At 42.7% G+C, this 19,900-nt stretch overlaps 1 protein-coding gene across 1 annotated transcript in view; it reads right to left on the bottom strand.

Annotated features, from left to right (window-relative positions):
* Positions 1-638: 638 nt before the first annotated feature.
* STK24 (serine/threonine kinase 24) overlaps positions 639-19,900 on the bottom strand; it is a 113,598-nt gene continuing 94,336 nt past the window's right edge. Inside the window, exons 8-11 of the mRNA XM_024204298.2 lie at positions 19,535-19,658; positions 18,738-18,806; positions 16,340-16,476; positions 639-3,975 (exon numbers count right to left, since the gene is read on the bottom strand). Of these exons, the coding sequence (XP_024060066.1) occupies positions 3,939-3,975; positions 16,340-16,476; positions 18,738-18,806; positions 19,535-19,658 (367 nt within the window). The 3' untranslated portion in view covers positions 639-3,938. The remainder of the gene's footprint in view (positions 3,976-16,339; positions 16,477-18,737; positions 18,807-19,534; positions 19,659-19,900) is intronic.

Consider the following 19,900-nt stretch of genomic DNA (forward strand, 5'->3'; position numbering starts at 1 on the left):
AATTTTATAAAGTGAAATTTATCATCATGCCATTATTGAAAGAGCTGCAATGTATTTGTTTAGATGAAGCTGCAGTTTAATATATTCAGACTTCTTGCATGAGAAAACATCTTCTATAATCATCTCAAAATTAGAAATCCATTTTTAAATGTTCTGTTTAACATTACTTAAGACTGTTCACACCAGACCCAGAGATTTTCCCCCAAAAAGGGATCTAGAATATCTTCTTACTGACCACACAGATGTCATAACAGCATTACATTTCTCCTTCTTTATATATATGTCACATAGTTTTCAAGGTGTTCAATACCTTGCAGAATAACAGAAGTGAAGTTTAGGTACAGAGGGTATAAACAGTCAGCAGTGTTATAGAAAACAAAATGTACACATTAGATTCTGCCTAGAGAACAATTTAATGCATGCTTAAAGAAGGGCAGAAACCCAATCACATATGATAGAACTACTACATATGCCCAGTGCAATTGACAGCACTTCAAATTTTATGCAGTCTGAAGAACTAGGTTCGCAGACTTTCTGCTACATTTTAAGATGTCCCCAGTCCCCAAGTACACACACACACACACACACACACACTACAAGAATAATTTAGTTTCTGTGATCTTTATTGACCGTTGCACTATACCTATGCACACTTATACCTATATGAACACTTCCTGATGATCTCCCGCTTTATTGCCATATTGGTAGCTGAAATACGTTAGCTATGTTTCTTTAAGAAAGGAAATAAACTGTTACAAACAGACATCAGTACTATGTGTTCACAAAAAAACAACAAACCAAAGTGCTATTTAAAAGATCAAGAACTGAACCAGACACTTCACAAGTACAACTCAAGGACCATTTACAAACTGTTGGAGCTTTCAAGAGGCAATGGCACTTGATTACATTGTGAGAAACAGAAGAACTGTTTCATTATTTTACCAGAGGCCTGGTGCAATGATTTGTTAGTAATGCCACCAGGCTCTACTAAACAGTGTTTATCAACTACAGTAGTGCAACTGCAAGGGAAATTAAGGTTATTAACTAAAAACACACACACCTGATGCACACACACACAAAAACATCTTTCCATTTTCAAAGTATTTTTCTGGTTAACTTTTTTGTTTTTTAACAGTTTATTTAATGCCTAGTCTCGCAATCTCTTACAAGTGAAGAGTCCACTGAGTTCAACATCTGCATGACTAGCGTAATACTTGTTAGTAAGGTAAATTTGGATTGAGCCTTCACTCTACTCAAGATAAATTTTGAAATAGCTGCATTACCAGTACCAGAAAAACTTAGCTTAAGTGCAATGGTATAATGTCAAGTTCTTAGCAGAAGACATTTTCTCAAAATAATATTAAAATTTTCTTACGTATCTTACCTCAGAGACTGCTTATGCCATACTCATCTCAGAGACATATTGACCTCAAATGAAAGAAGTTTTCTATTACTGGTACAGATTTATTTCTGAAACATTTTTCTCCAGCAAATGATTGTCATTTTACATTCAAGACAAAATGTTGATTTTTGAAGTGAATCATCGTATATGAAGATTCATCTGCATTAACATATATATATTATATTATATATAAAAATACTCAGATCTACACCATAAATTAACTATGTTTTTCTTTTTAAGTCTTATGCTTTTGGCCAATTGGCCACCTAACTGTGTATCTGTTTAGTTATTTAATCAAAGGTTGCCTTCACCAAGCATCATCTGTTACAATCATCCTCAATGAGTCTCAAACTGGGTAGTTTTTCATAACAAAATAAAAGGACAGGTCAATGATTACATCTTCTGAACACCTGACAATTTTCTGACTAACTTCTGCTTCAGAAATTTCAAAATGAAACTCCATATTGTCTTGTAAATCTGACTTGCCTCTAAATCTTCAAAGTGTGCTCTTTCCCAACTAGCTCATTTCAATTTAAAGACATTCTTATAGTAACAGATGACATTGAGAAGGTTTCAGTGGTTCCATTCAAACTTCAGTTTATCTCTGATTATTTCTATATGCCACCCACACTACTACCACTACATATTCTCAAATGGTAGAACTGACTCTGTTGATTTCTGCATTGAAAAGGGTAAATTCCTCATTTCACTGCATCAAGATTCAAATGCACATTTCCAGTTAGTAAAGGGGCAGTTGTGTGTTTATTTCCTCTAGATTAAACTATGTCTTCATACCTTGAAGAGCACACAAAATAGTACATAATCATTAAAATGATAATTAAGTTGAGAGGGTTGAAAAACAGCTCTTTAGTTCATTATATAGGAACCACACCATTTAACAATCAGCCTTTCCCTGGCAAAATTATGCTATAGGCTGGCAGGTATAGTGTATCTACGTTATTCATTTATTTCATTCGCTTCCAAGAGTCATTTGTTTTCTAGTTCTAAAATAATGTGAGAACAGATAACTAGAGATCTGACAATTACATTGCAGCAAAAATACACACCTGACGTGTAATTATCAATTTGTGGAGTAAAACAAGACAAACTCCTCCCTCTCCTGCCTACCAAGGAAACAAATTACTTATTTCTGCCCTTGGTAAAGCAAACTATACTAAACTATATAGTAAATACCATGAAGAGATGTCACTTCACAAAATACATACAACTACCATTTCCAAGGAGACTGAAACACTTAATAAAGTTATTCAGAAGTGACCACAGCAGTGCTGGAGATTTTCATTTCAACCGATCAAAATTCACATACTTTTTTGTGATAGAGATTATGGAATATTCTGTACTTTGGGCCCAGTCCTGCAATACTGATGTCTGTAACTCCCATCAGTTTCAATAGGAGATGCATAGACTTAAGGACTGCAGGATTGGGCCTTTCTATATACTGATAAATTCAATTTTTTTCTTTTACTCCCCGAGACAATTTCATTTTATAATTAAAAACAGCTGCCCCGTCTATGAAACATTTATCCACTCTCTGAAAGCCAAGGTTGTAAGATATTTCAAGATTTCAAAATATACGTAGGTTATAAAATTTATTTATGTAAGCATTCAGATATGTATAGATGTAAAAGGTATTTAGATTTCACAACAAGCTTCAACAAGTATATATTACTAAACCTGGACAATACATATGATTCAGAATCTACACGGGCACAATTTAAAACTGAAATGTAAAAGTGAAAAAATTCTGTAGGGAAAAAATAAACAATTTAAAGCTTTATATGAGACAAGATGTGTTAAATTTAAATAAACCAGAAGTAGTACCATAATCAGAAAGCCAGCTTCCAAGTGTAAAAAAGAGAGGGATGCAGGACAAATGAGGAAATTTGGATACGCTGAGGTACAAATAGGAGATTTCCATAATAGGGCATTTACTATCTTTTCATGGTGAACCCTTCAAATACAAAATCAAACCAAAATCACTTGTCACATAATTGAAATTTTACATGTAATAAAGGCAACGCAATACTCAGTTATGGCCTGTCAAATATTTACCTCACTAACATTATCTACAGAAGATTTGGTCATTTTGTACACAGTGACTCCTTATACAGGTTTAAAGGGTTTCAGTACAAAAATGACACTATATACAAATCTGTACACAAATCCAACAGAACGCTTTTCTATCTCCCAAAGGAGTTATCTTAAAGCAAAATACCTGAGATTTCACAATATCTTCAGTGTCCTTATCACAAACGTAAATATACATTGCAGATGTCATAAAAAGACACTTCTCCCTTAAATATGTGCATTATGGTTTAAAAAAAACTATAGCTTTAAGGAGCTGAAAAACAACACCCCATCTGAGAGACTTCATTTTTGCTGTTGCACATTCAGAAATGTCTTTTCACTGAAGAGCACTCCATTTATTGAGCGGTAGATCAACATTAAAGAGCACTTCCTCAATGCAGACACCACAGGATGGCCTGTTGATTTTGAAAAATTCAAAACCAATACTTCAGTGAGACGAAGTACTTCCTCCAGTTAGTGAATATCTGGAGAAGAAAAGAAATGGTTATTTTTGGTCACTTTCAAACTCTTGTTACATAACAAAGAACGATTAAAAAGTCATTAAATTGTGCTGTAAGTAGGAACTTAAAGCTTTCTTCCTTTCAGGATCATACTTTGACACTCTGACTTTAAAAAAAACAAAAAACAAGCTACAGACCTGAATATCATATAAATAAGACATTGCAAGTGCATAACTATGGTTCTGTTCACCAGAATAACTACAATCAATCCTCAAATGTCTTTTAATGGGTACACAATCATTTAATAAATCCTGTGTGTTTTCATTCAAAACCCCTACCTTGGGAAACTTGGTATCTCAGCCACCTCAAAGTGTTCTGGGGCAGAAAAAAGTTTTTGAACTAGACCTTCCTCCCTCCCACCAAAAGAAAAAATAGCTTTCCCATTCCAAAGCTATTTTGGGGGGTGGAGGGGGAGGATGGTGTGGGGGTGGAGAGGGGAAGAAAAGTTTAATATATTAAGTTTCACTAAATTTTAAAAGAATATTAGAGACCAGAATATGCTCTTTCTAATCACTACACCAGAACCCGTTTAAGAATTTCTACTGTTCCTCGGCGCTCACCACAACTTGTTAGGGCTAGGTATTGTACTTTAAAATATAAAATCTTGTTAATGGCAAGAATTATCGCGATCACCAGTGAAAAGATAGTTTTAGACATTAAAATGTGTAAAGAAAAGAACTTGATACTATAAAAAGACTATACTTTTGTTCAAAGATGTGATCAAATGGCAACAGTATTTAATATTGAAAGTATACTGAAGTGTGCACAAATAAGTGATATCATTTCACCTTCATAGCTGTGTTAGAGAGGAATATCTGAAATTAGTAACTTGGATCGTCATTAATGATTTGGATAATGAAGTGAAGAGTATGCTTATAAAATTTGTGGATGACACCAAGTTGGGAGGGATTGGAAGCATTTTGAAGAGCAGGACTAGAATTCAAATGACCTTGACAAACTGGAGAATTGGTCTGAAATCAACAAGATGAAAATCAATAAAAGACAAGTGTAAAGTACTACACGTAAGAAGGAAAACTCAAATGCACAAATACAAAGAACTAGCTAGACTATAGTATTGCAGAAAAGCACCTGTGGGTTATAGTGGATCAAATACAATGCATTTGCAAAAAAGGCTGGTATCGTTCTGGGATGTATTAACAGGAGTGCAATACATAAGACACGGGAGGTTATTGTCCCACTCTACTCAGCACTGGTGACACCTCAGCTGGAGTACAGTGTCCAGTTTTGGGCACCACACTTTGCCAATATTTTTCTTACACTGGAGAGTCCAGAGGAGAGCAACAAAAATTATCAAAGGTTTAGAAAACCTGGTTTCTAAGGGCTATTATACAGTGACCAATTCTTCTCCATGTCCATTGAAGGTAGGACAAGAAGTAATCGGCTTAACTGCAGCAGGGAAGATTTAGATTAGATAACAGGACAATCTTTCTAACTATAAGGATAGTTAAGCACTGGAATACACTTCCAAAGGGAGGTTGTGGGATCCCTGTCACAGGGCGGTTTTAAGAACAGGTTAGACAAACACCTGTCAGAGTTCGTCTAGGTATATTTGATCCTACCTCAGGATGGGGAGTTGGACTAGCTGACCTCTCAAGGTGCTTTGCAGTCCTACATTTCTATGATTATCTGAAACTGACAAAAAAGATGAATATGCCTGAAAAAGCCTGTTATTCAAATGCAAAAACATTTTTCTGATGGAAGTTTAGTTTTAAAGTCTTGAAATAATTTTTTGTAAAGACTTTTTGATCAACCTCTCAGGCTTACTCAGCTTCAAACTGCTAACAGAGCATGGACAGCAGATTATCCTACACAGAGGGGGCTAAAAATTATGCAAAGTCTCTGATAAAGCTTTTCAACTTTTCTTATGACAGCAGGGTCAACTTAATAAAGTTGATAAACTTAATAAACTTTATAAACTTAAAAAGTGGTCAACTTAATAAAAATTATTTTAAAATGTATGGCAATAAAAATTGAAAATGTATTTAAAAGAAAGAAGAACTGGTTTTATGTTTTAGGAATATTAATTATTTTTAACTACAAAATCATTGTGTTAATTACAGTATCATTAAATGAGTAATAATACAATGAGTTTCTTTGAAGTAATTTATACAGCACCATAAAATTAAATAGCAATGTGCAAATGCAGGTAAAGACAGTCCCTACTGCAAAGAGTTTACAATGATAATAAGATAAGAAAAAAGACAAGACCCTGAACAACAGATAAAGTATTATTAAGTAAAGTAAGATAAAGCAAGTATTATTGATGAGAAGAGGGACTGCCTGAAGGTGTGAGTATAACAGAGGGATTCAGATGAGGAGTTAGAGGGTTGGTTAAGGGATATGTATTAAATAGGGCTGTTGATTAATCACAGTTAATTTACGCGATTAACTAAAAAAATTAATCATAATTAATCACAGTTTTAATCGCACTGTTAAACAATAGAATACCAATTGAAATTTATTGAATATTTTGGATGTTTTTCTACATTTTCAAATATATTGATTTCTATTACAACACAGAATACAAAGTGTACAGTGCTCATTTATAGTATATTTGATTACAAATATTTGCACTGTAAAAATGATAAACAAAAGAAATTGTATTTTTCAATTCACCTCATACAAGTACTGTAGTGCAATCTCTTTATCATGAAAGTACAACTTAATTTTTTTTTTGTTACATAATTGCACTCAAAAACAAAACAATGTAAAACTTTAGGGCCTACAAGTCCACTCAGTCTTATTTAGCCAATCGCTAACATGAAAAAGTTTGTTTACATTTACAGGAGATAATGCTGCCCACTTCTTAATTACAATGTCACCTGAAAGTGAGAACAGGCGTTCGTATGACACTGTTGTAAGATATTTACGTGCCAGATGTGCTAAAGATTCATATGCCTATTGATGCTTCGGCAACCGTTCCAGAGGAAATGCTTCAATGCTGATGACGCTCATTAAAAAAATAATGTGTTAATTAAATTTGTGACTGAACTCCTTGGGGGAGAATTGTATGCCTCCTGCTCTGTTTTACCCATATTCTGCAATATATTTCATGTTATAGCAGTCTCGGATGATGACTCAGCACATATTATTCATTTTAACAACACTTCCGTTGCAAAATTTGACAAAATGCAAAGAAGGTACCAATGTGAAATTTCTAAAGATAGCTACAGCACTTGGTCCAAGATTTAAGAATTTGAAGTGCCTTCCAAAATCTTAGAAGGATGAGGTGTGGAGCATGCTTTCAGAAGTCTTAAAAAAGCAACACTCCAACGCGGAAATTACAGAACCTGAACCACCAAAAAAGAAAATCAGCCTTCTGGTAGTGCCACCTGACTCAGATGATGAAAATGAACATTCGTCGGTCCACACTGCTTTGGACGGCTATTGAGCAGAACCCGTCATCAGCATGGACACATGTCCTCTGGAATGGTGGCTGAAGCATGAAGGGACATGAATCTTTACTTCATCTGGCACGTAAATATCTTGCGATGCCGGCTACAAACAGTGCCATGCAAATACATTCTCACTTTCAGGTGACACTGTAAACAAGAAACGGGCAGCATTATCGTCTGCAAATGTAAACAAACTTGTTTATCTGATGGATTGGCTGAACAAGAAGTAGGACTGATTGGATTTGTAGGCTCTAAAGTTTGACATTGTTTTATTTTTGAATGCAGGTTTTTTTTGTACATAATTCTACATTTTTAAGTTCAACTTTCATGATAAAGAGATTGCACTACAGTACTTGTATTAGGTAAATTGAAAAATATTATTTCTTTTGTTTTTTACAGTGCAAAAATAAATATTAGAGTACTGTACCACTTTGTATTCTGTGTTGCAATTGAAATCAATATATTTGAAAATGTAGAAAACATTCAAAAATATTTAAATCAAAGGTATTCCATTATTGTTTAACAGCACAATTAATCGCGATTAATTTATTTATTCACATTTTTTTAATCACTTGACAGCCCTAGTATTATATATTAATTCTTTATACTTGTTTCTTATAATTATAGACAAACATATTACAACTCAAATTCTTCCTCTACGAAATTTGGCTTATGTCAATACAGTACAAAAACTGATTAGCTGATATACATATTTAGCTGTGAAATATACATTTTCCAGAGGTTTTTATACACAGCATTTCCTACTGTTTGAAATATTCTGATAGAGGGTTGGTTTCTGTATGGCTCATCTGCTGCTGCAATGCATAGGTGCAAGAGGTCATACTCAGCAACATCCTTTGTCCTTAATATTCATTTAATATGGCTTTTTTTTTTTTTTTTTTAAGGTGACTGGTTTTGTTCATTCTCTAGACAAGTTTACTATGAATAAACTTGAACTACATCAAACAGATTTACACTACACTTTATAAAGCAATTACATATTTTACCAAATTTGCATTTGTTTTTAATTTTACTAGTAAACATACAGTGGTTGGTCCTACAGAAACTCTCTGAAACAACATGTATAATTCATCCCATGACAGCCATGGATGTTCAGTTACTATGAATATATCTGGGGATTTCTGTAAAAAACTCAAAACTTAATTTTAGTTTAAGTGGCCCTTTTTAAATTATGTATAACTTTATAAATAAAGAAATAATCAATTTCAATATACAAATTTAAATTCAGCCATAATTACGTTTCTCAAACCAGAGTATGAACAAATGCTTCACATCTACAAATATTAATGGTTTCTTCATTAAACTCCACTTAAGATGGAACCCAAGATATATTGTTATATTGCCAAAACAGATGTGTATTATAAAAGACGGTTACTTACCTTCTGTAACTGTTGTTCTTCGAGATGTGTTGTTCACGTCCATTCCACATTAGGTGTGCGTGCGCCGCGTGCACGAATCGTCGGAAACTTTTTCCCTCAGCGGCTCCCGTCGGGCCCGCAGGGTCTCCCTTCCCGCCAGAGCGGCGCCCCGCCCTTGCGTATATATACCCCTGCCGGCCCGACCCTCCCTCAGTTCCTTCTTGCCGGTGACTCCGACAGAGGGGAAGGAGGGTGGGAAGTGGAATGGACGTGAACAACACATCTCGAAGAACAACAGTTACAGAAGGTAAGTAACCGTCTTTTCTTCTTCGAGTGCTTGTTCACGTCCATTCCACATTAGGTGACTCGCAAGCTTACCATTGGAGGAGGGTAGGAGTCAAGGAATAACTGATTGCAGCACCGCCCTGCCGACCACTGCATCATCTCTGGTCTGATGGTGGACCGCGTAGTGGACTGTGAAGGTATGCACTGACGACCAGGTGGCTGCCTTGCAGATCTCCTGGAGCGGGACCTGTGCCAAGAAGGCCGTCGAGGACGCCTGGGCTCTAATGGAGTGAGCCCTGATCTGAGGAGCAGGCATGTTGGCGAGCTCGTAACACGTACGTATGCAATGCACGATCCACGCCGACAGGCGTTGCGTAGAAATAGGCTGGCCCTTCATGCGTTCCGCAACGGCCACGAACAGCTGAGACGATTTACGGAAAGGCCGGGTACGGTCCAGGTAAAAAGCCAATGCCCGCCTAACATCCAGGGTATGTAGGCTGCGATGGCTTGGGGCCGTATGGGGCTTAGGGAAGAATACCGGTAAACAAATGTCCTGCCCCATGTGAAAATTCGTAACCACTTTTGGGAGGAATTTAGGGTGAGGCCTAAGCTGCACCTTATCTTTATAAAAGATGGTATAAGGGGGCTCCGAGGTGAGGGCCCTCAACTCCGACACCCTCCTAGCCGAGTTGATGGCCACGAGGAACGCGACCTTCCATGAAAGGTGCGTGAGGGAGCAAGAGGCCAGGGGTTCAAAGGGCGGCCCCATAAGCTTAGTGAGGACCAGATTGAGGTTCCACGGGGGTACAGGAGGGCGCGAGTAGGGGAACACCCGCTCCAGACCCTTGAGGAATCGGACCACCGTGAAGTTGGAGAACACGGATCTGCCCGATTCCCCAGGGTGGAACGCCGAAATGGCGGCCAGATGCACCTTAATAGAAGCGGGGGCGAGGCCTTGACGCTTGAGGTGCAGCAAGTAGTCCAGAATCAGTGGTATCGAGGCCTGTAAAGGCTGTGAGTGTTGAGGCTCACACCACAGGGAGAAGCGCTTCCACTTGGCCAGGTAGGCTGCCCTCGTGGAGGGTTTCCTACTACCAAGTAGGATTTGCTGGACCTCGTGGGAACACCTGTGCTCCACCTCACTTAGCCAGAGAGAAGCCATGCCGTGAGATGCAGGTTCGGGTGGAGTAGGCGACCCCGATCCTGAGTGATGAGGTCGTGATGGAGGGGAAGGGCTATCGGAGCGGTCACGGACAGTTCCAACAGAGTTGTGAACCAGTGTTGGCGTGGCCACGCCGGGGCGATTAGGATGACTGTCGCCCTGTCCCTGCGGGCCTTTAGGAGGACCTTGTGAATGAGTGGGAACGGGGGAAAGGCGTACTTCAGGCTTCCGCCCCACGGGATTGCAAAGGCGTCCGCCATTGAGCCTGGACTGTGACCCTGGAACGAGCAGAATTGCGGGCACTGGCTGTTGCCCTCGCTGGCAAACAAGTCCACCTGGGGAAACCCCCACCTCAGGAAAATAGAACGGAGGATGTCTCGTCTCAGCCTCCACTCGTGCCTGAGGTAGGACCGGCTGAGACGGTCCGCTAGCCCGTTCTGGACCCCGGGGAGATATGCTGCCCGAAGTTGTACTGAATGGGCTATGCAGAAGTCCCAGAGGAGGAGAGCCTCGTGACAGAGGGGAGAGGACCGGGACCCGCCCTGCTTGTTTATGTAAAACATAGCGGTAGTGTTGTCTGTCAGAACTGACACGCTGTGTCCTCTTATGGTGGCGTGAAAGGTCTGGCAGGCGAGGCGAACCGCCCTCAGCTCCTTCAGGTTGATGTGGAGCAGCCGTTCCTCCCTGGACCACAAGCCCTGAGTGCGCTGGTCCCCTAAGTGCGCTCCCCAACCCAGGTCCGACGTGTCTGTTACTAGCGTCAGAGTCGGTTGTGGGGTGGTGAACGGGACCCCCGCGCAAACCTGCTGTTGGTCGAGCCACCAACGGAGGGCGTTCGACACCCGAGCCGGGATCGTGACGACCATGTCCAAGGGGTCTCTGTTGGGGCGATACACCTGAGCCAACCACAGCTGCAGCGGCCGGAGTCTGAGACGGGCGAGCCCGACTACGTGTGTGCACGCTGCCATGTGCCCCAAGAGTTGCAGGCAACATCTGGCCGTGGTCGTAGGGAATCGCTGAATGGAGGTCACGGCCTCCTTGACAGCCAGGAATCGTGATACGGGAAGACTCGCCCGTGCCGCCACCGAGTCCAGGACTGCCCCTATGAAGTCCAGCCTCTGTGTGGGGACTAGCGATGACTTGGGCACATTGACCAACAGACCGAGTTCCCGGAATACTTGTAACGCCAGTGCCACATGGGCGCGGACCTCTGCCTCCGACCGGCCCGCCAGGAGCCAATCGTCCAGGTACGGGTAGACGCGCATCCGTCTTTTTCGAAGAAAGGCGGCTACCACCGACATGCATTTCGTGAAGACATGTGGGGCTGTTGCCAGGCCGAAGGGCAAGACCGTAAACTGGAAATGACGCTGCTGGATAGTGAAGCGCAGGAAACGCCGGTGGGCCGGGCGAATGGCGATGTGAAAATAGGCGTCTTTCATATCGAGGGCAGCGTACCAATCCCCCGGATCCAGGGAAGGAATGATGGTACCAAGGGAGACCATACGGAAACGTGGTTTTTGCAAGTACTTGTTTAGCTTGCGAAGGTCCAGGATAGGACGGAGGCCCCCTTTCGCTTTGGGGATGAGGAAGTATCTGGAATAGAACCCTCTTCCTCTGAGGTCCAGAGGAACCTCCTCCACCGCCCCCACCTCGAGGAGGGTCTGCACCTCCTGTATGAGGAGTTGCTCGTGAGAGGGGTCCCTGAAGAGGGACGGGGGTGGTGGGTGGGAGGGAGGGGGCGAGGAGAACTGGAGGGCGTAACCTGACTCCACCGTGCGCAGGACCCAACGGTCTGATGTTATATGAGACCAGGCACGGAAAAAATGGGACAGGCGGTCCCTGAAACCCAGGGGTGGATCCGGAGAAGAGATGGGTACGCTGTCCTCGATCGCAGCTTCAAAATCCTTGTTTATTTCCCGGCTGCGGCTTGTTTTGGCCCTGGTTTTGGCCTTGGTTAGGCGTATTGTTGCACCTACGCCTATTGTCCCTGCCCCGTCTACGGTACGGCTCTTGTCGAGGGCGAGGATGGTACTGCCTCTGTGGAGGTTGGGGCTTGAACGGCTTCCTCTGTGTCACAGGGGTGTGCATCCCTAAGGACTTAAGGGTAGCCCGAGAGTCCTTGAGGCTGTGCAGCCTGTCGTCAGTCAGCTCTGAAAATAAGCCCGAACCCTCGAACGGCAGGTCCTGGAGGATATTTTGTACCTCCGGAGGAAGGCCAGAAGATTGCAGCCATGCAGAGCATCTCATTACCACACCTGACGCGATTGTTCTAGCGGCTGCGTCGGCAGAGTCAAGTGAGGCCTGTAACGAGGTTTTGGCCACCGCCTTCCCCTCGTCCACTATGGCCGCAAACTCAGGTTGCGAGCCCTGAGGCAAGGCATCCTTGAACTTGGACACAGATGCCCATGAGTTAAAGTTGTGCCTATTTAGGATCGCTTGCTGGTTTGCTATCCGCAACTGGAGGCCTCCGGACGAATAGACCTTCCTGCCAAATAGGTCTAGTCGTTTTGCTTCCTTGGCCTTGGGTGCTGGGGCCTGCTGGCCATGCCTTTCCCGTTCGTTAACCGCCGAGACGACCAACGAACATGGGGTCGGATGGGAGAAGAGAAAGTCAAACCCCTTGGACGGGGCAAAGTACTTCCTTTCTACGCCTTTTGCGGTTGGCGCAGAGGAGGCTGGCGTTTGCCATACGGTCTTATAGTTTGCCTGGACCGTTTTTATGAGCGGGAGTGCGATCCTGGAGGGACCCTCTGGGCTCAGAATGTCCACCATCGGGTCCTCCTGCTCAACCGTCTCCTCTGCTTGTAGACCCAAATTGAGGGCCACCCGGCGGAGCAGGTCCTGGTGCGCCCGGTGGTCAATAGGGGGAGGGCCGGATACTGTCGTGCCCGCCACGGCTTCGTCCGGCGAGGAGGAGGTGGTCATGGCCTTTTGAGCGTCCTCGTCCTCCTGTAGCTCCTCCTCAGCGGGGCGGTCCTCTGGGGTGCGCCCCCTGCCCCGAGTCAGGGACGGTGCCGAGCTCGGTGCCGAGTCCGCCCTCTCTGCGTCCGGTGGTCTGGAGACCGTGGCCTCCGCACGGGAGGTAGGGCGGCACCGTGGGGAGCGGGACCGGTCTCCTGAGGGGCCCGATCTCGAGGTTCTGGACGGAGGGCCTTGCTGATGATAGGCCCACGGCGTCCAGAACGGCCACTGTCCAGGATGGCTCCAATGCGGCTGCCAAGAGGCCTCGTGCTCTCTAGCGGCATGCCCTCTGCGGCCATATCTGGAAAGACCCGAGCCCTCTTCCGATGCTAGGGACGGTGACCTAGAGGGCCACGGTGGTGCCGTGGGGCGGTGCCGGTCCGGTGTCGGGGAGCGGTGCCGTCGGGACCGGGACCGTGAGTAGCGGCGTGCCGATCTGGACCTGGAACGGTACCGTTGGCCGCGGGACCGGGAGCGGCTGCGGGAGGATGGCCTTGGGAGCCTCGCCATCGAAGCGTCCCGGCGCCTGCTCGAGCCGGGCTGCTGGGGCGGTGCCACGCTCGCATCGGGCCCTGACTGTTTTGTGGCCCGTTGTGCGGCGGGAAGCCGGGAGTCCACCGAGGCGGAGCTCGACCGGGACCGGCGCCATGAACGGTGCCGAGATGGCGACCGCGACGGGCGCATCATCGCCGGTTTGCCCTTGGATGGCAGCCGCGGCGGAATGTCTGTAGCGCGGAGTGTGCTTTCGGAGGACAATTCAATGAGGTCCTTTGCTGCCTCAAATGTGTCCGGGGTGGAGGGCTGTTCCAACAGTTCCTCCAGCCCATCCTCCTCACTCGACGCGCTTGTCCCGGGGCTCGACGGGCCCTTCGGCGCCGGAGCCACTGGTGCCAGGACCTGTATCGGGGCCGTCACGGCCGTGGCCGCACTTGCGGTCTTCGCCAGTGCCACCTTCTTGTGTGGGGAGCGCCCCCGGGCCTTAGGCTGGCCCTTCGACTTGGCCGGCGAAGAAGATCGATGCCGGGCGTGTTCCCGCCTTGGTGGTACCGTGGGCTTAGTCTGCGCCGCCGGTGTCGGGTCGCGTACCGATGCCGGGGCACTCCGCACCGAAGTGGACGGTGCCGCGGAAGAGGAGGGCTGTAACGCCGCCTCCATGAGGAGCTGTCTAAGGCGAAATTCTCTCTCTTTTTTGGTTCTGGGCTTGAAGGCCTTACAAATTTTACAGCGCTCCTTCTGGTGAGCTTCCCCGAGGCAACGGAGACACGACTCGTGCGGGTCGCTCACTGGCATAGGCCTGCGGCACGCGGCACACACCTTAAAGCCTTGGGCGTGCGGCATGCCCCGCCGCCCAGGGCCGGTGCCGGGGTTGACCAAACCCCTATCACCAAGAGATTTTGGTCCTTGGGAAGAACTAATCAACTACTTAACACTAAAACACTTAACTATATTACGAACTGCTAACTATTGCTAATGGCTATGCTAAGGGACACTCTCAGGCGAGAGACAGAGTTGTTCCAACGTCGCCACGGGCGGTAAGAAGGAACTGAGGGAGGGTCGGGCCGGCAGGGGTATATATACGCAAGGGCGGGGAGCCGCTCTGGCGGGAAGGGAGACCCTGCGGGCCCGACGGGAGCCGCTGAGGGAAAAAGTTTCCGACGATTCGTGCACGCGGCACGCGCACACCTAATGTGGAATGGATGTGAACAAGCACTCGAAGAAGAACTGTGGGTTACAGGCATTGAGATTATTTTTTAAAAAAGTATATTATTATACAAACACACTAAGGGCTCAATTTGCATACCCTTAATCACAAGTGGTCTTTAACTTTAATGAGATTGCTTACACGAGTAAGAACTATTTACATCAGCACCCAGATCCTAAATACAAGAGTATCTGCATTAAGGCAGAAGAATTTAAAACAATGAGGCAAAAAATATGGAGGTCCAAAAATCAAGGGAACCATAGTTATTCATATCCACAACTTACTACTTTTATGTTAAGATGGAAGACTTTTTGAAAATGTGTTGATATGTTTATATAATCTCTGTCATGCAAGATTGTTCCAGCAGCAGTCTGAGGACAATAAACCTTAACACACTGGCTTAACCTCAATGAGCATTTTCCTTGTGATGAAAGGGGAAAAAATTTATTAAGGTAAACATATTGGACAATGCTAATGAACATTAAAAAAAATACTATGCAGAGTGCACAATAAATTGCTTTCAACTATTATCCTGGTTTTTTTTAGTTTTTTTAAATATTGGTAAAGTGCACACAATTCATTGATGTATCCTTATTAGACCACTTTGAAACATATTTCTTTTGGGCACTAGTTATTTTAGCAACTAAAGAGATTTAGTTTGAACTTTTCAAAATTACACTTTTGGACAGAACTCAAGAGTGGAAAGAAAATGATTCACAAGTTCACAACCAGAAAAGAAGAGGGTTTTAAAATGCAAACAGTTTTTACCTTTACTTATAGTGGGCACAACAGCACTTTCTATTTTATTTTCATGTAATATTTAATACACCCCACACACACATTTCCACTGAGCTAGTATCTTGAAATTTGGAACCCACATTCATTGTAGGCCAATGAGTAAAGGAAATTTCCAAATTTGATATTTGATCTCTTCCTTTTCTACCAGGAAACAGCAGAGGTCAAAAGTCATGAATGTAAACTATTCAAGTACTCTTTTTAAAATACATACATACACACACACAAACACCCCACAGCCCACTAATCAATCTCTCCTGGGACTACATCCCACATTGCAAATCTCTGAGCAGTTTCGTATACCTATCATTTAAAATGTAACTCATGGTAGTGTTCTTTTTCTGGTTTGGCTTTGCAGACAACACATTCAACATACAGTATGCAGTGTGTGAAAGTGAGTATATATAGTGAAGACAGGAAAAAGAAATTTAAGTTCCTGATAGGCTGAAAATTTTTCTATTAAACAATTAAATTTTCATAAACAAAGTAAAAGCACATCAGAAAATATTTTATCTTTATAATACAGAAATATCAGTCGGCACTTGTATTTTACAAAATACTTGGCAAATATTAAAGTAAGTCTTGCAATTTTCTGTAAGTCATAATGCAAAGGTATTTTTATTGTTACCTCTGAAGCCTCTGTACAAGCTGCGACACCATGGTATCTGAAATGCCTGGACAAGCCTCCTCAGCTAAATAAATAGCTTCTCTCAGTTCTTCTATGGACCCCATGTTGTCACCATATGCCTGACTTTTCTCTTTCAACTAAAAAAATGGTAAAACTACATTAACAATGTAATTATCTGACAAATATTTGAACATGTAATATTATGTATTAATTTCTATGTTTCCACAGAGCTAGACTCCTGAGAATTAGTACATTCATTTTTTTTAAATGTTATCATAAAAAGTCTAGCTATAGAAACACACTATTTGTAACATGAGATTTTTATCACAGGTCACTAAAAGAGCAGTCTAAGCATTCACAAAAATAAAGTGGTCATGGGGGATGTGAAACCCACAACTCAAGAAACCAAGGGTTATCTGAGGTCACTGGCAATTCTATTTTCCAGATTTTAGACAGGTGCTGTTGCGTACAAAGTAAGAGTTAGTCTTACTAATTTTGTACTACACTTTGTACTTTCATAGGACCTTCCATGTGAGGATTTCACAGCACTTTAAAATGTTAGTTCGCTGAGTGTCTGTTACACAATAACTTTGAACATTGCAGCTGACCAATTCTAAAATTTCAGTGAATGTTCTAGGTCTCATTGGACAGAATCCTATTTATTTTGGTTCAAATCAGAATACTGGAAAAAGCCTAGGTCAGAGGAAAATCAGGTCCCCCACACTCCCTGATGCTGCAGGAATGGAATCTGCTGCTGCCTACACATGAGAAGCAGCAGCTTAACTTGCTGCATTGGGAGTGTCTGTAGCTTGGATTCTAATAGGAATCAAAGAATCTTACAGGTAGAGTGTGTAAGGAGCTAAATGGGGATAAAAGAGTGGAGTAGCAGGGAACACATGAGGGAGAAGTGGAAGCAAGAGGGACGAGAGAGATGGGGCAGTGGTGATGGGGGGAAGCAGGGACCCAGAGGGGAGTAAGGAAGTGGACTTGCTCTTAGGGGGAAGAGAGGATGACTAAGCAGAGACCCACAAGGAAATCAAGTGGTGAGGAGTGGTGGTGATGGGAGATGCAGGAATCCAGAGGCGGGGAGCCAGGTGTGTGGCTGTGAAAGCAGGAAACCAGAATAGGGAAAGTGGAAATTGGGGAGGGGAAAAAAGCAGGGCCCCAGAGGGAGGGTAGAAATGGGATGGGGAAACTGCAGTTCTGGGAAAGAGGGGGGACACACACACACACAGTGCCCCTGCCATGGGAGAAATGGGATGAAATACAGTCCATGACATGGGGGTGGGAGAAGAGATGGGGACAGAACCCCTACCACGAGAGATGAGGGGAGGGGAGCAGCAGGGAGCCCCTGAAATAGAGGGGTATAGGAGGGTGGCACACAGGGAACTTGTGGAGGGGAACAGAAGAATGGAAGGAGCCTCTGGAGTGTGCAATTCACTCGGCCTACAAGCGTCCAACCCTCTAATAAATTTAAGACCCAACATCCCCATGAGGAAGGAAAATGCTATTCACCATTTTACAGATGAGGCTGACAAGTCGACTCTCCGCTGAGTCTGAATAAGCTCTGGAGCAGAGACCACTCTTCTGGGTAAGTATCTGCTCTACTGTGTTCAATATGCTTGCTACGTGGCATGGAAACCTTCCAGGAGCCTCCTCAAGACTGGGGCTCCTTTGATTAGGAAAATACTTTTGGAGCCCTCTGTTTTTTCCACCCACAGGGGAAGCACAGTTGTAAAGATTGAAACATGGTTTAAAAGAAAATCTTGTCCTTATTCTACAGCAATGCTAGGGTAGGAAAGGACTGCTTAATGATATCAAATACAGTTCTATAGATTTTTTTTAAAGTAACTGACTCTATATTATGTCTGTATTCCCCTTCATATGTAAATACACTTATAAAAAATTAAAGAACCATTCTACAGAATATCTGCATAAAATAGTTTGTTAGATTCCAGTACAAGTTCAGCATTTATACTTCAGGGCTTTGAACCTTTTAAACTCTCTTAGCCTAGACCACCAAGCAGAAGTTGGGGAGAAGTGAGGAGCTGAATGCAGATTAGACAAAAAGACCCAATAATAGGAAAAACTGGTGCACTGCAGTCCAAGCAGTAACACACACCTCCCCTCTTTATTGAATTGTCTCCCAGCTTTATTTTCTCTCCTCATTCTCTTCAATTAGTGTAAGTGATGTGGTTGCTCTAAACAAATGAGCATTGCTGTAAACAAACTAGGAAAGAAACAGAAGAAACAGATGAGATACCAATAAACCAGAATGCTACTGCTGGACCATAAGGAGAGTTAACCTATCAATTACAGTATCCTTGGATATGCCATTCTCCAAAGAGACATATATATATAGATACTAGAAATAACTAAGTTTTCAGAGGCAGCTTACCTCCACAAATAAAGGAGATATAATTGCAGATAAACACTGAGACAAAGGACGCCTGGGGGTATCTTTTTCCTTTAAGAGAAAAAAAAGAGTGACATCTGTAATAGAGTGAGCGCGATGAACATTTACATTGTAGCTTCAAAATAACCCTAACTGAGCCTGAGCTATGCATCCTCATTGCTTTCTATATTTGTTTCATAAAAAACCTAGTTCTAATACACGACATATAAACATAAAAATGAGTATGTAAACATGCATACATATGAACTAATTCATGTAGTACATTACGTTTTAATACCATCTATCAAAGTATGTGTAAAGTGATTACATTATGTGTGGGTGTGAATTCAATATGAAGAATGATTAAAGATTAGGATTTTGTATGACAAAAGTGCATTACATAACAATGTTTCTCCAAGAATGTACAGTGAAGCTTACTAAAAATGAAAAGGGTCTGATCTTACTCCCAATGTCTTGACACATGCAGGTACAAAATGCTAAGTCAACCATAATAAAACATTTAAAAACAACATCACACGTATTTACAAAAAATCAAACTGTAAGAGTGAAAAAGTATTACAGGATGAAATCACTTTGATAAGAGAGCTGTGCAATATAAGCAACAACTGTAATCTACATAATTTAAAGGACTTTTTGCAGATTTTTAAATATTTAAACTGTCAAAGGAGTATCTTAAGTGAAACAAAATTTGAAAAAATGTTGGATGACTAAACTAGATTCATATGTTTAGATGTAGATCTTTCTAGTATTGCTTTTAGCATTAAACATTAATACAGTACCTTATTACTTTCTAGTTCCTGTGGCTGGGCTGCTCCATTCTCTACATTCTTGGGGTCTTTTTCTCTGATTGTAAAGATCCAGTCCCCTGAATCACGGCCACCTGTGGCCTGGCCATCGGTTTCACTTTTAAAAAAAATATAAGACATTTCAGAATTTTTCCTTTACTACATTAGTAATATTGATTTAGTAATGCCAAAATAAGCTTAAAACCTTCAGATTTGAGAGTGAATTTAGAACACCATGCTTCTCAGGCCAGTGAAAACAAGGCATGTGGTAAGAATGATTAGGTTGGGTCTTAAGTAAAGATTTTGTTTAAATATTGAACAAAGATGTTTTTCTGTATTAAATAAAGATTAAGGAGAAAG

The sequence above is a fragment of the Terrapene carolina genome, unplaced genomic scaffold, assembly GCF_002925995.2.
Source record: "Terrapene carolina triunguis isolate 2854851 unplaced genomic scaffold, T_m_triunguis-2.0 Scaffold21, whole genome shotgun sequence".
Classification (NCBI taxonomy): Eukaryota; Metazoa; Chordata; order Testudines; family Emydidae; genus Terrapene; species Terrapene triunguis.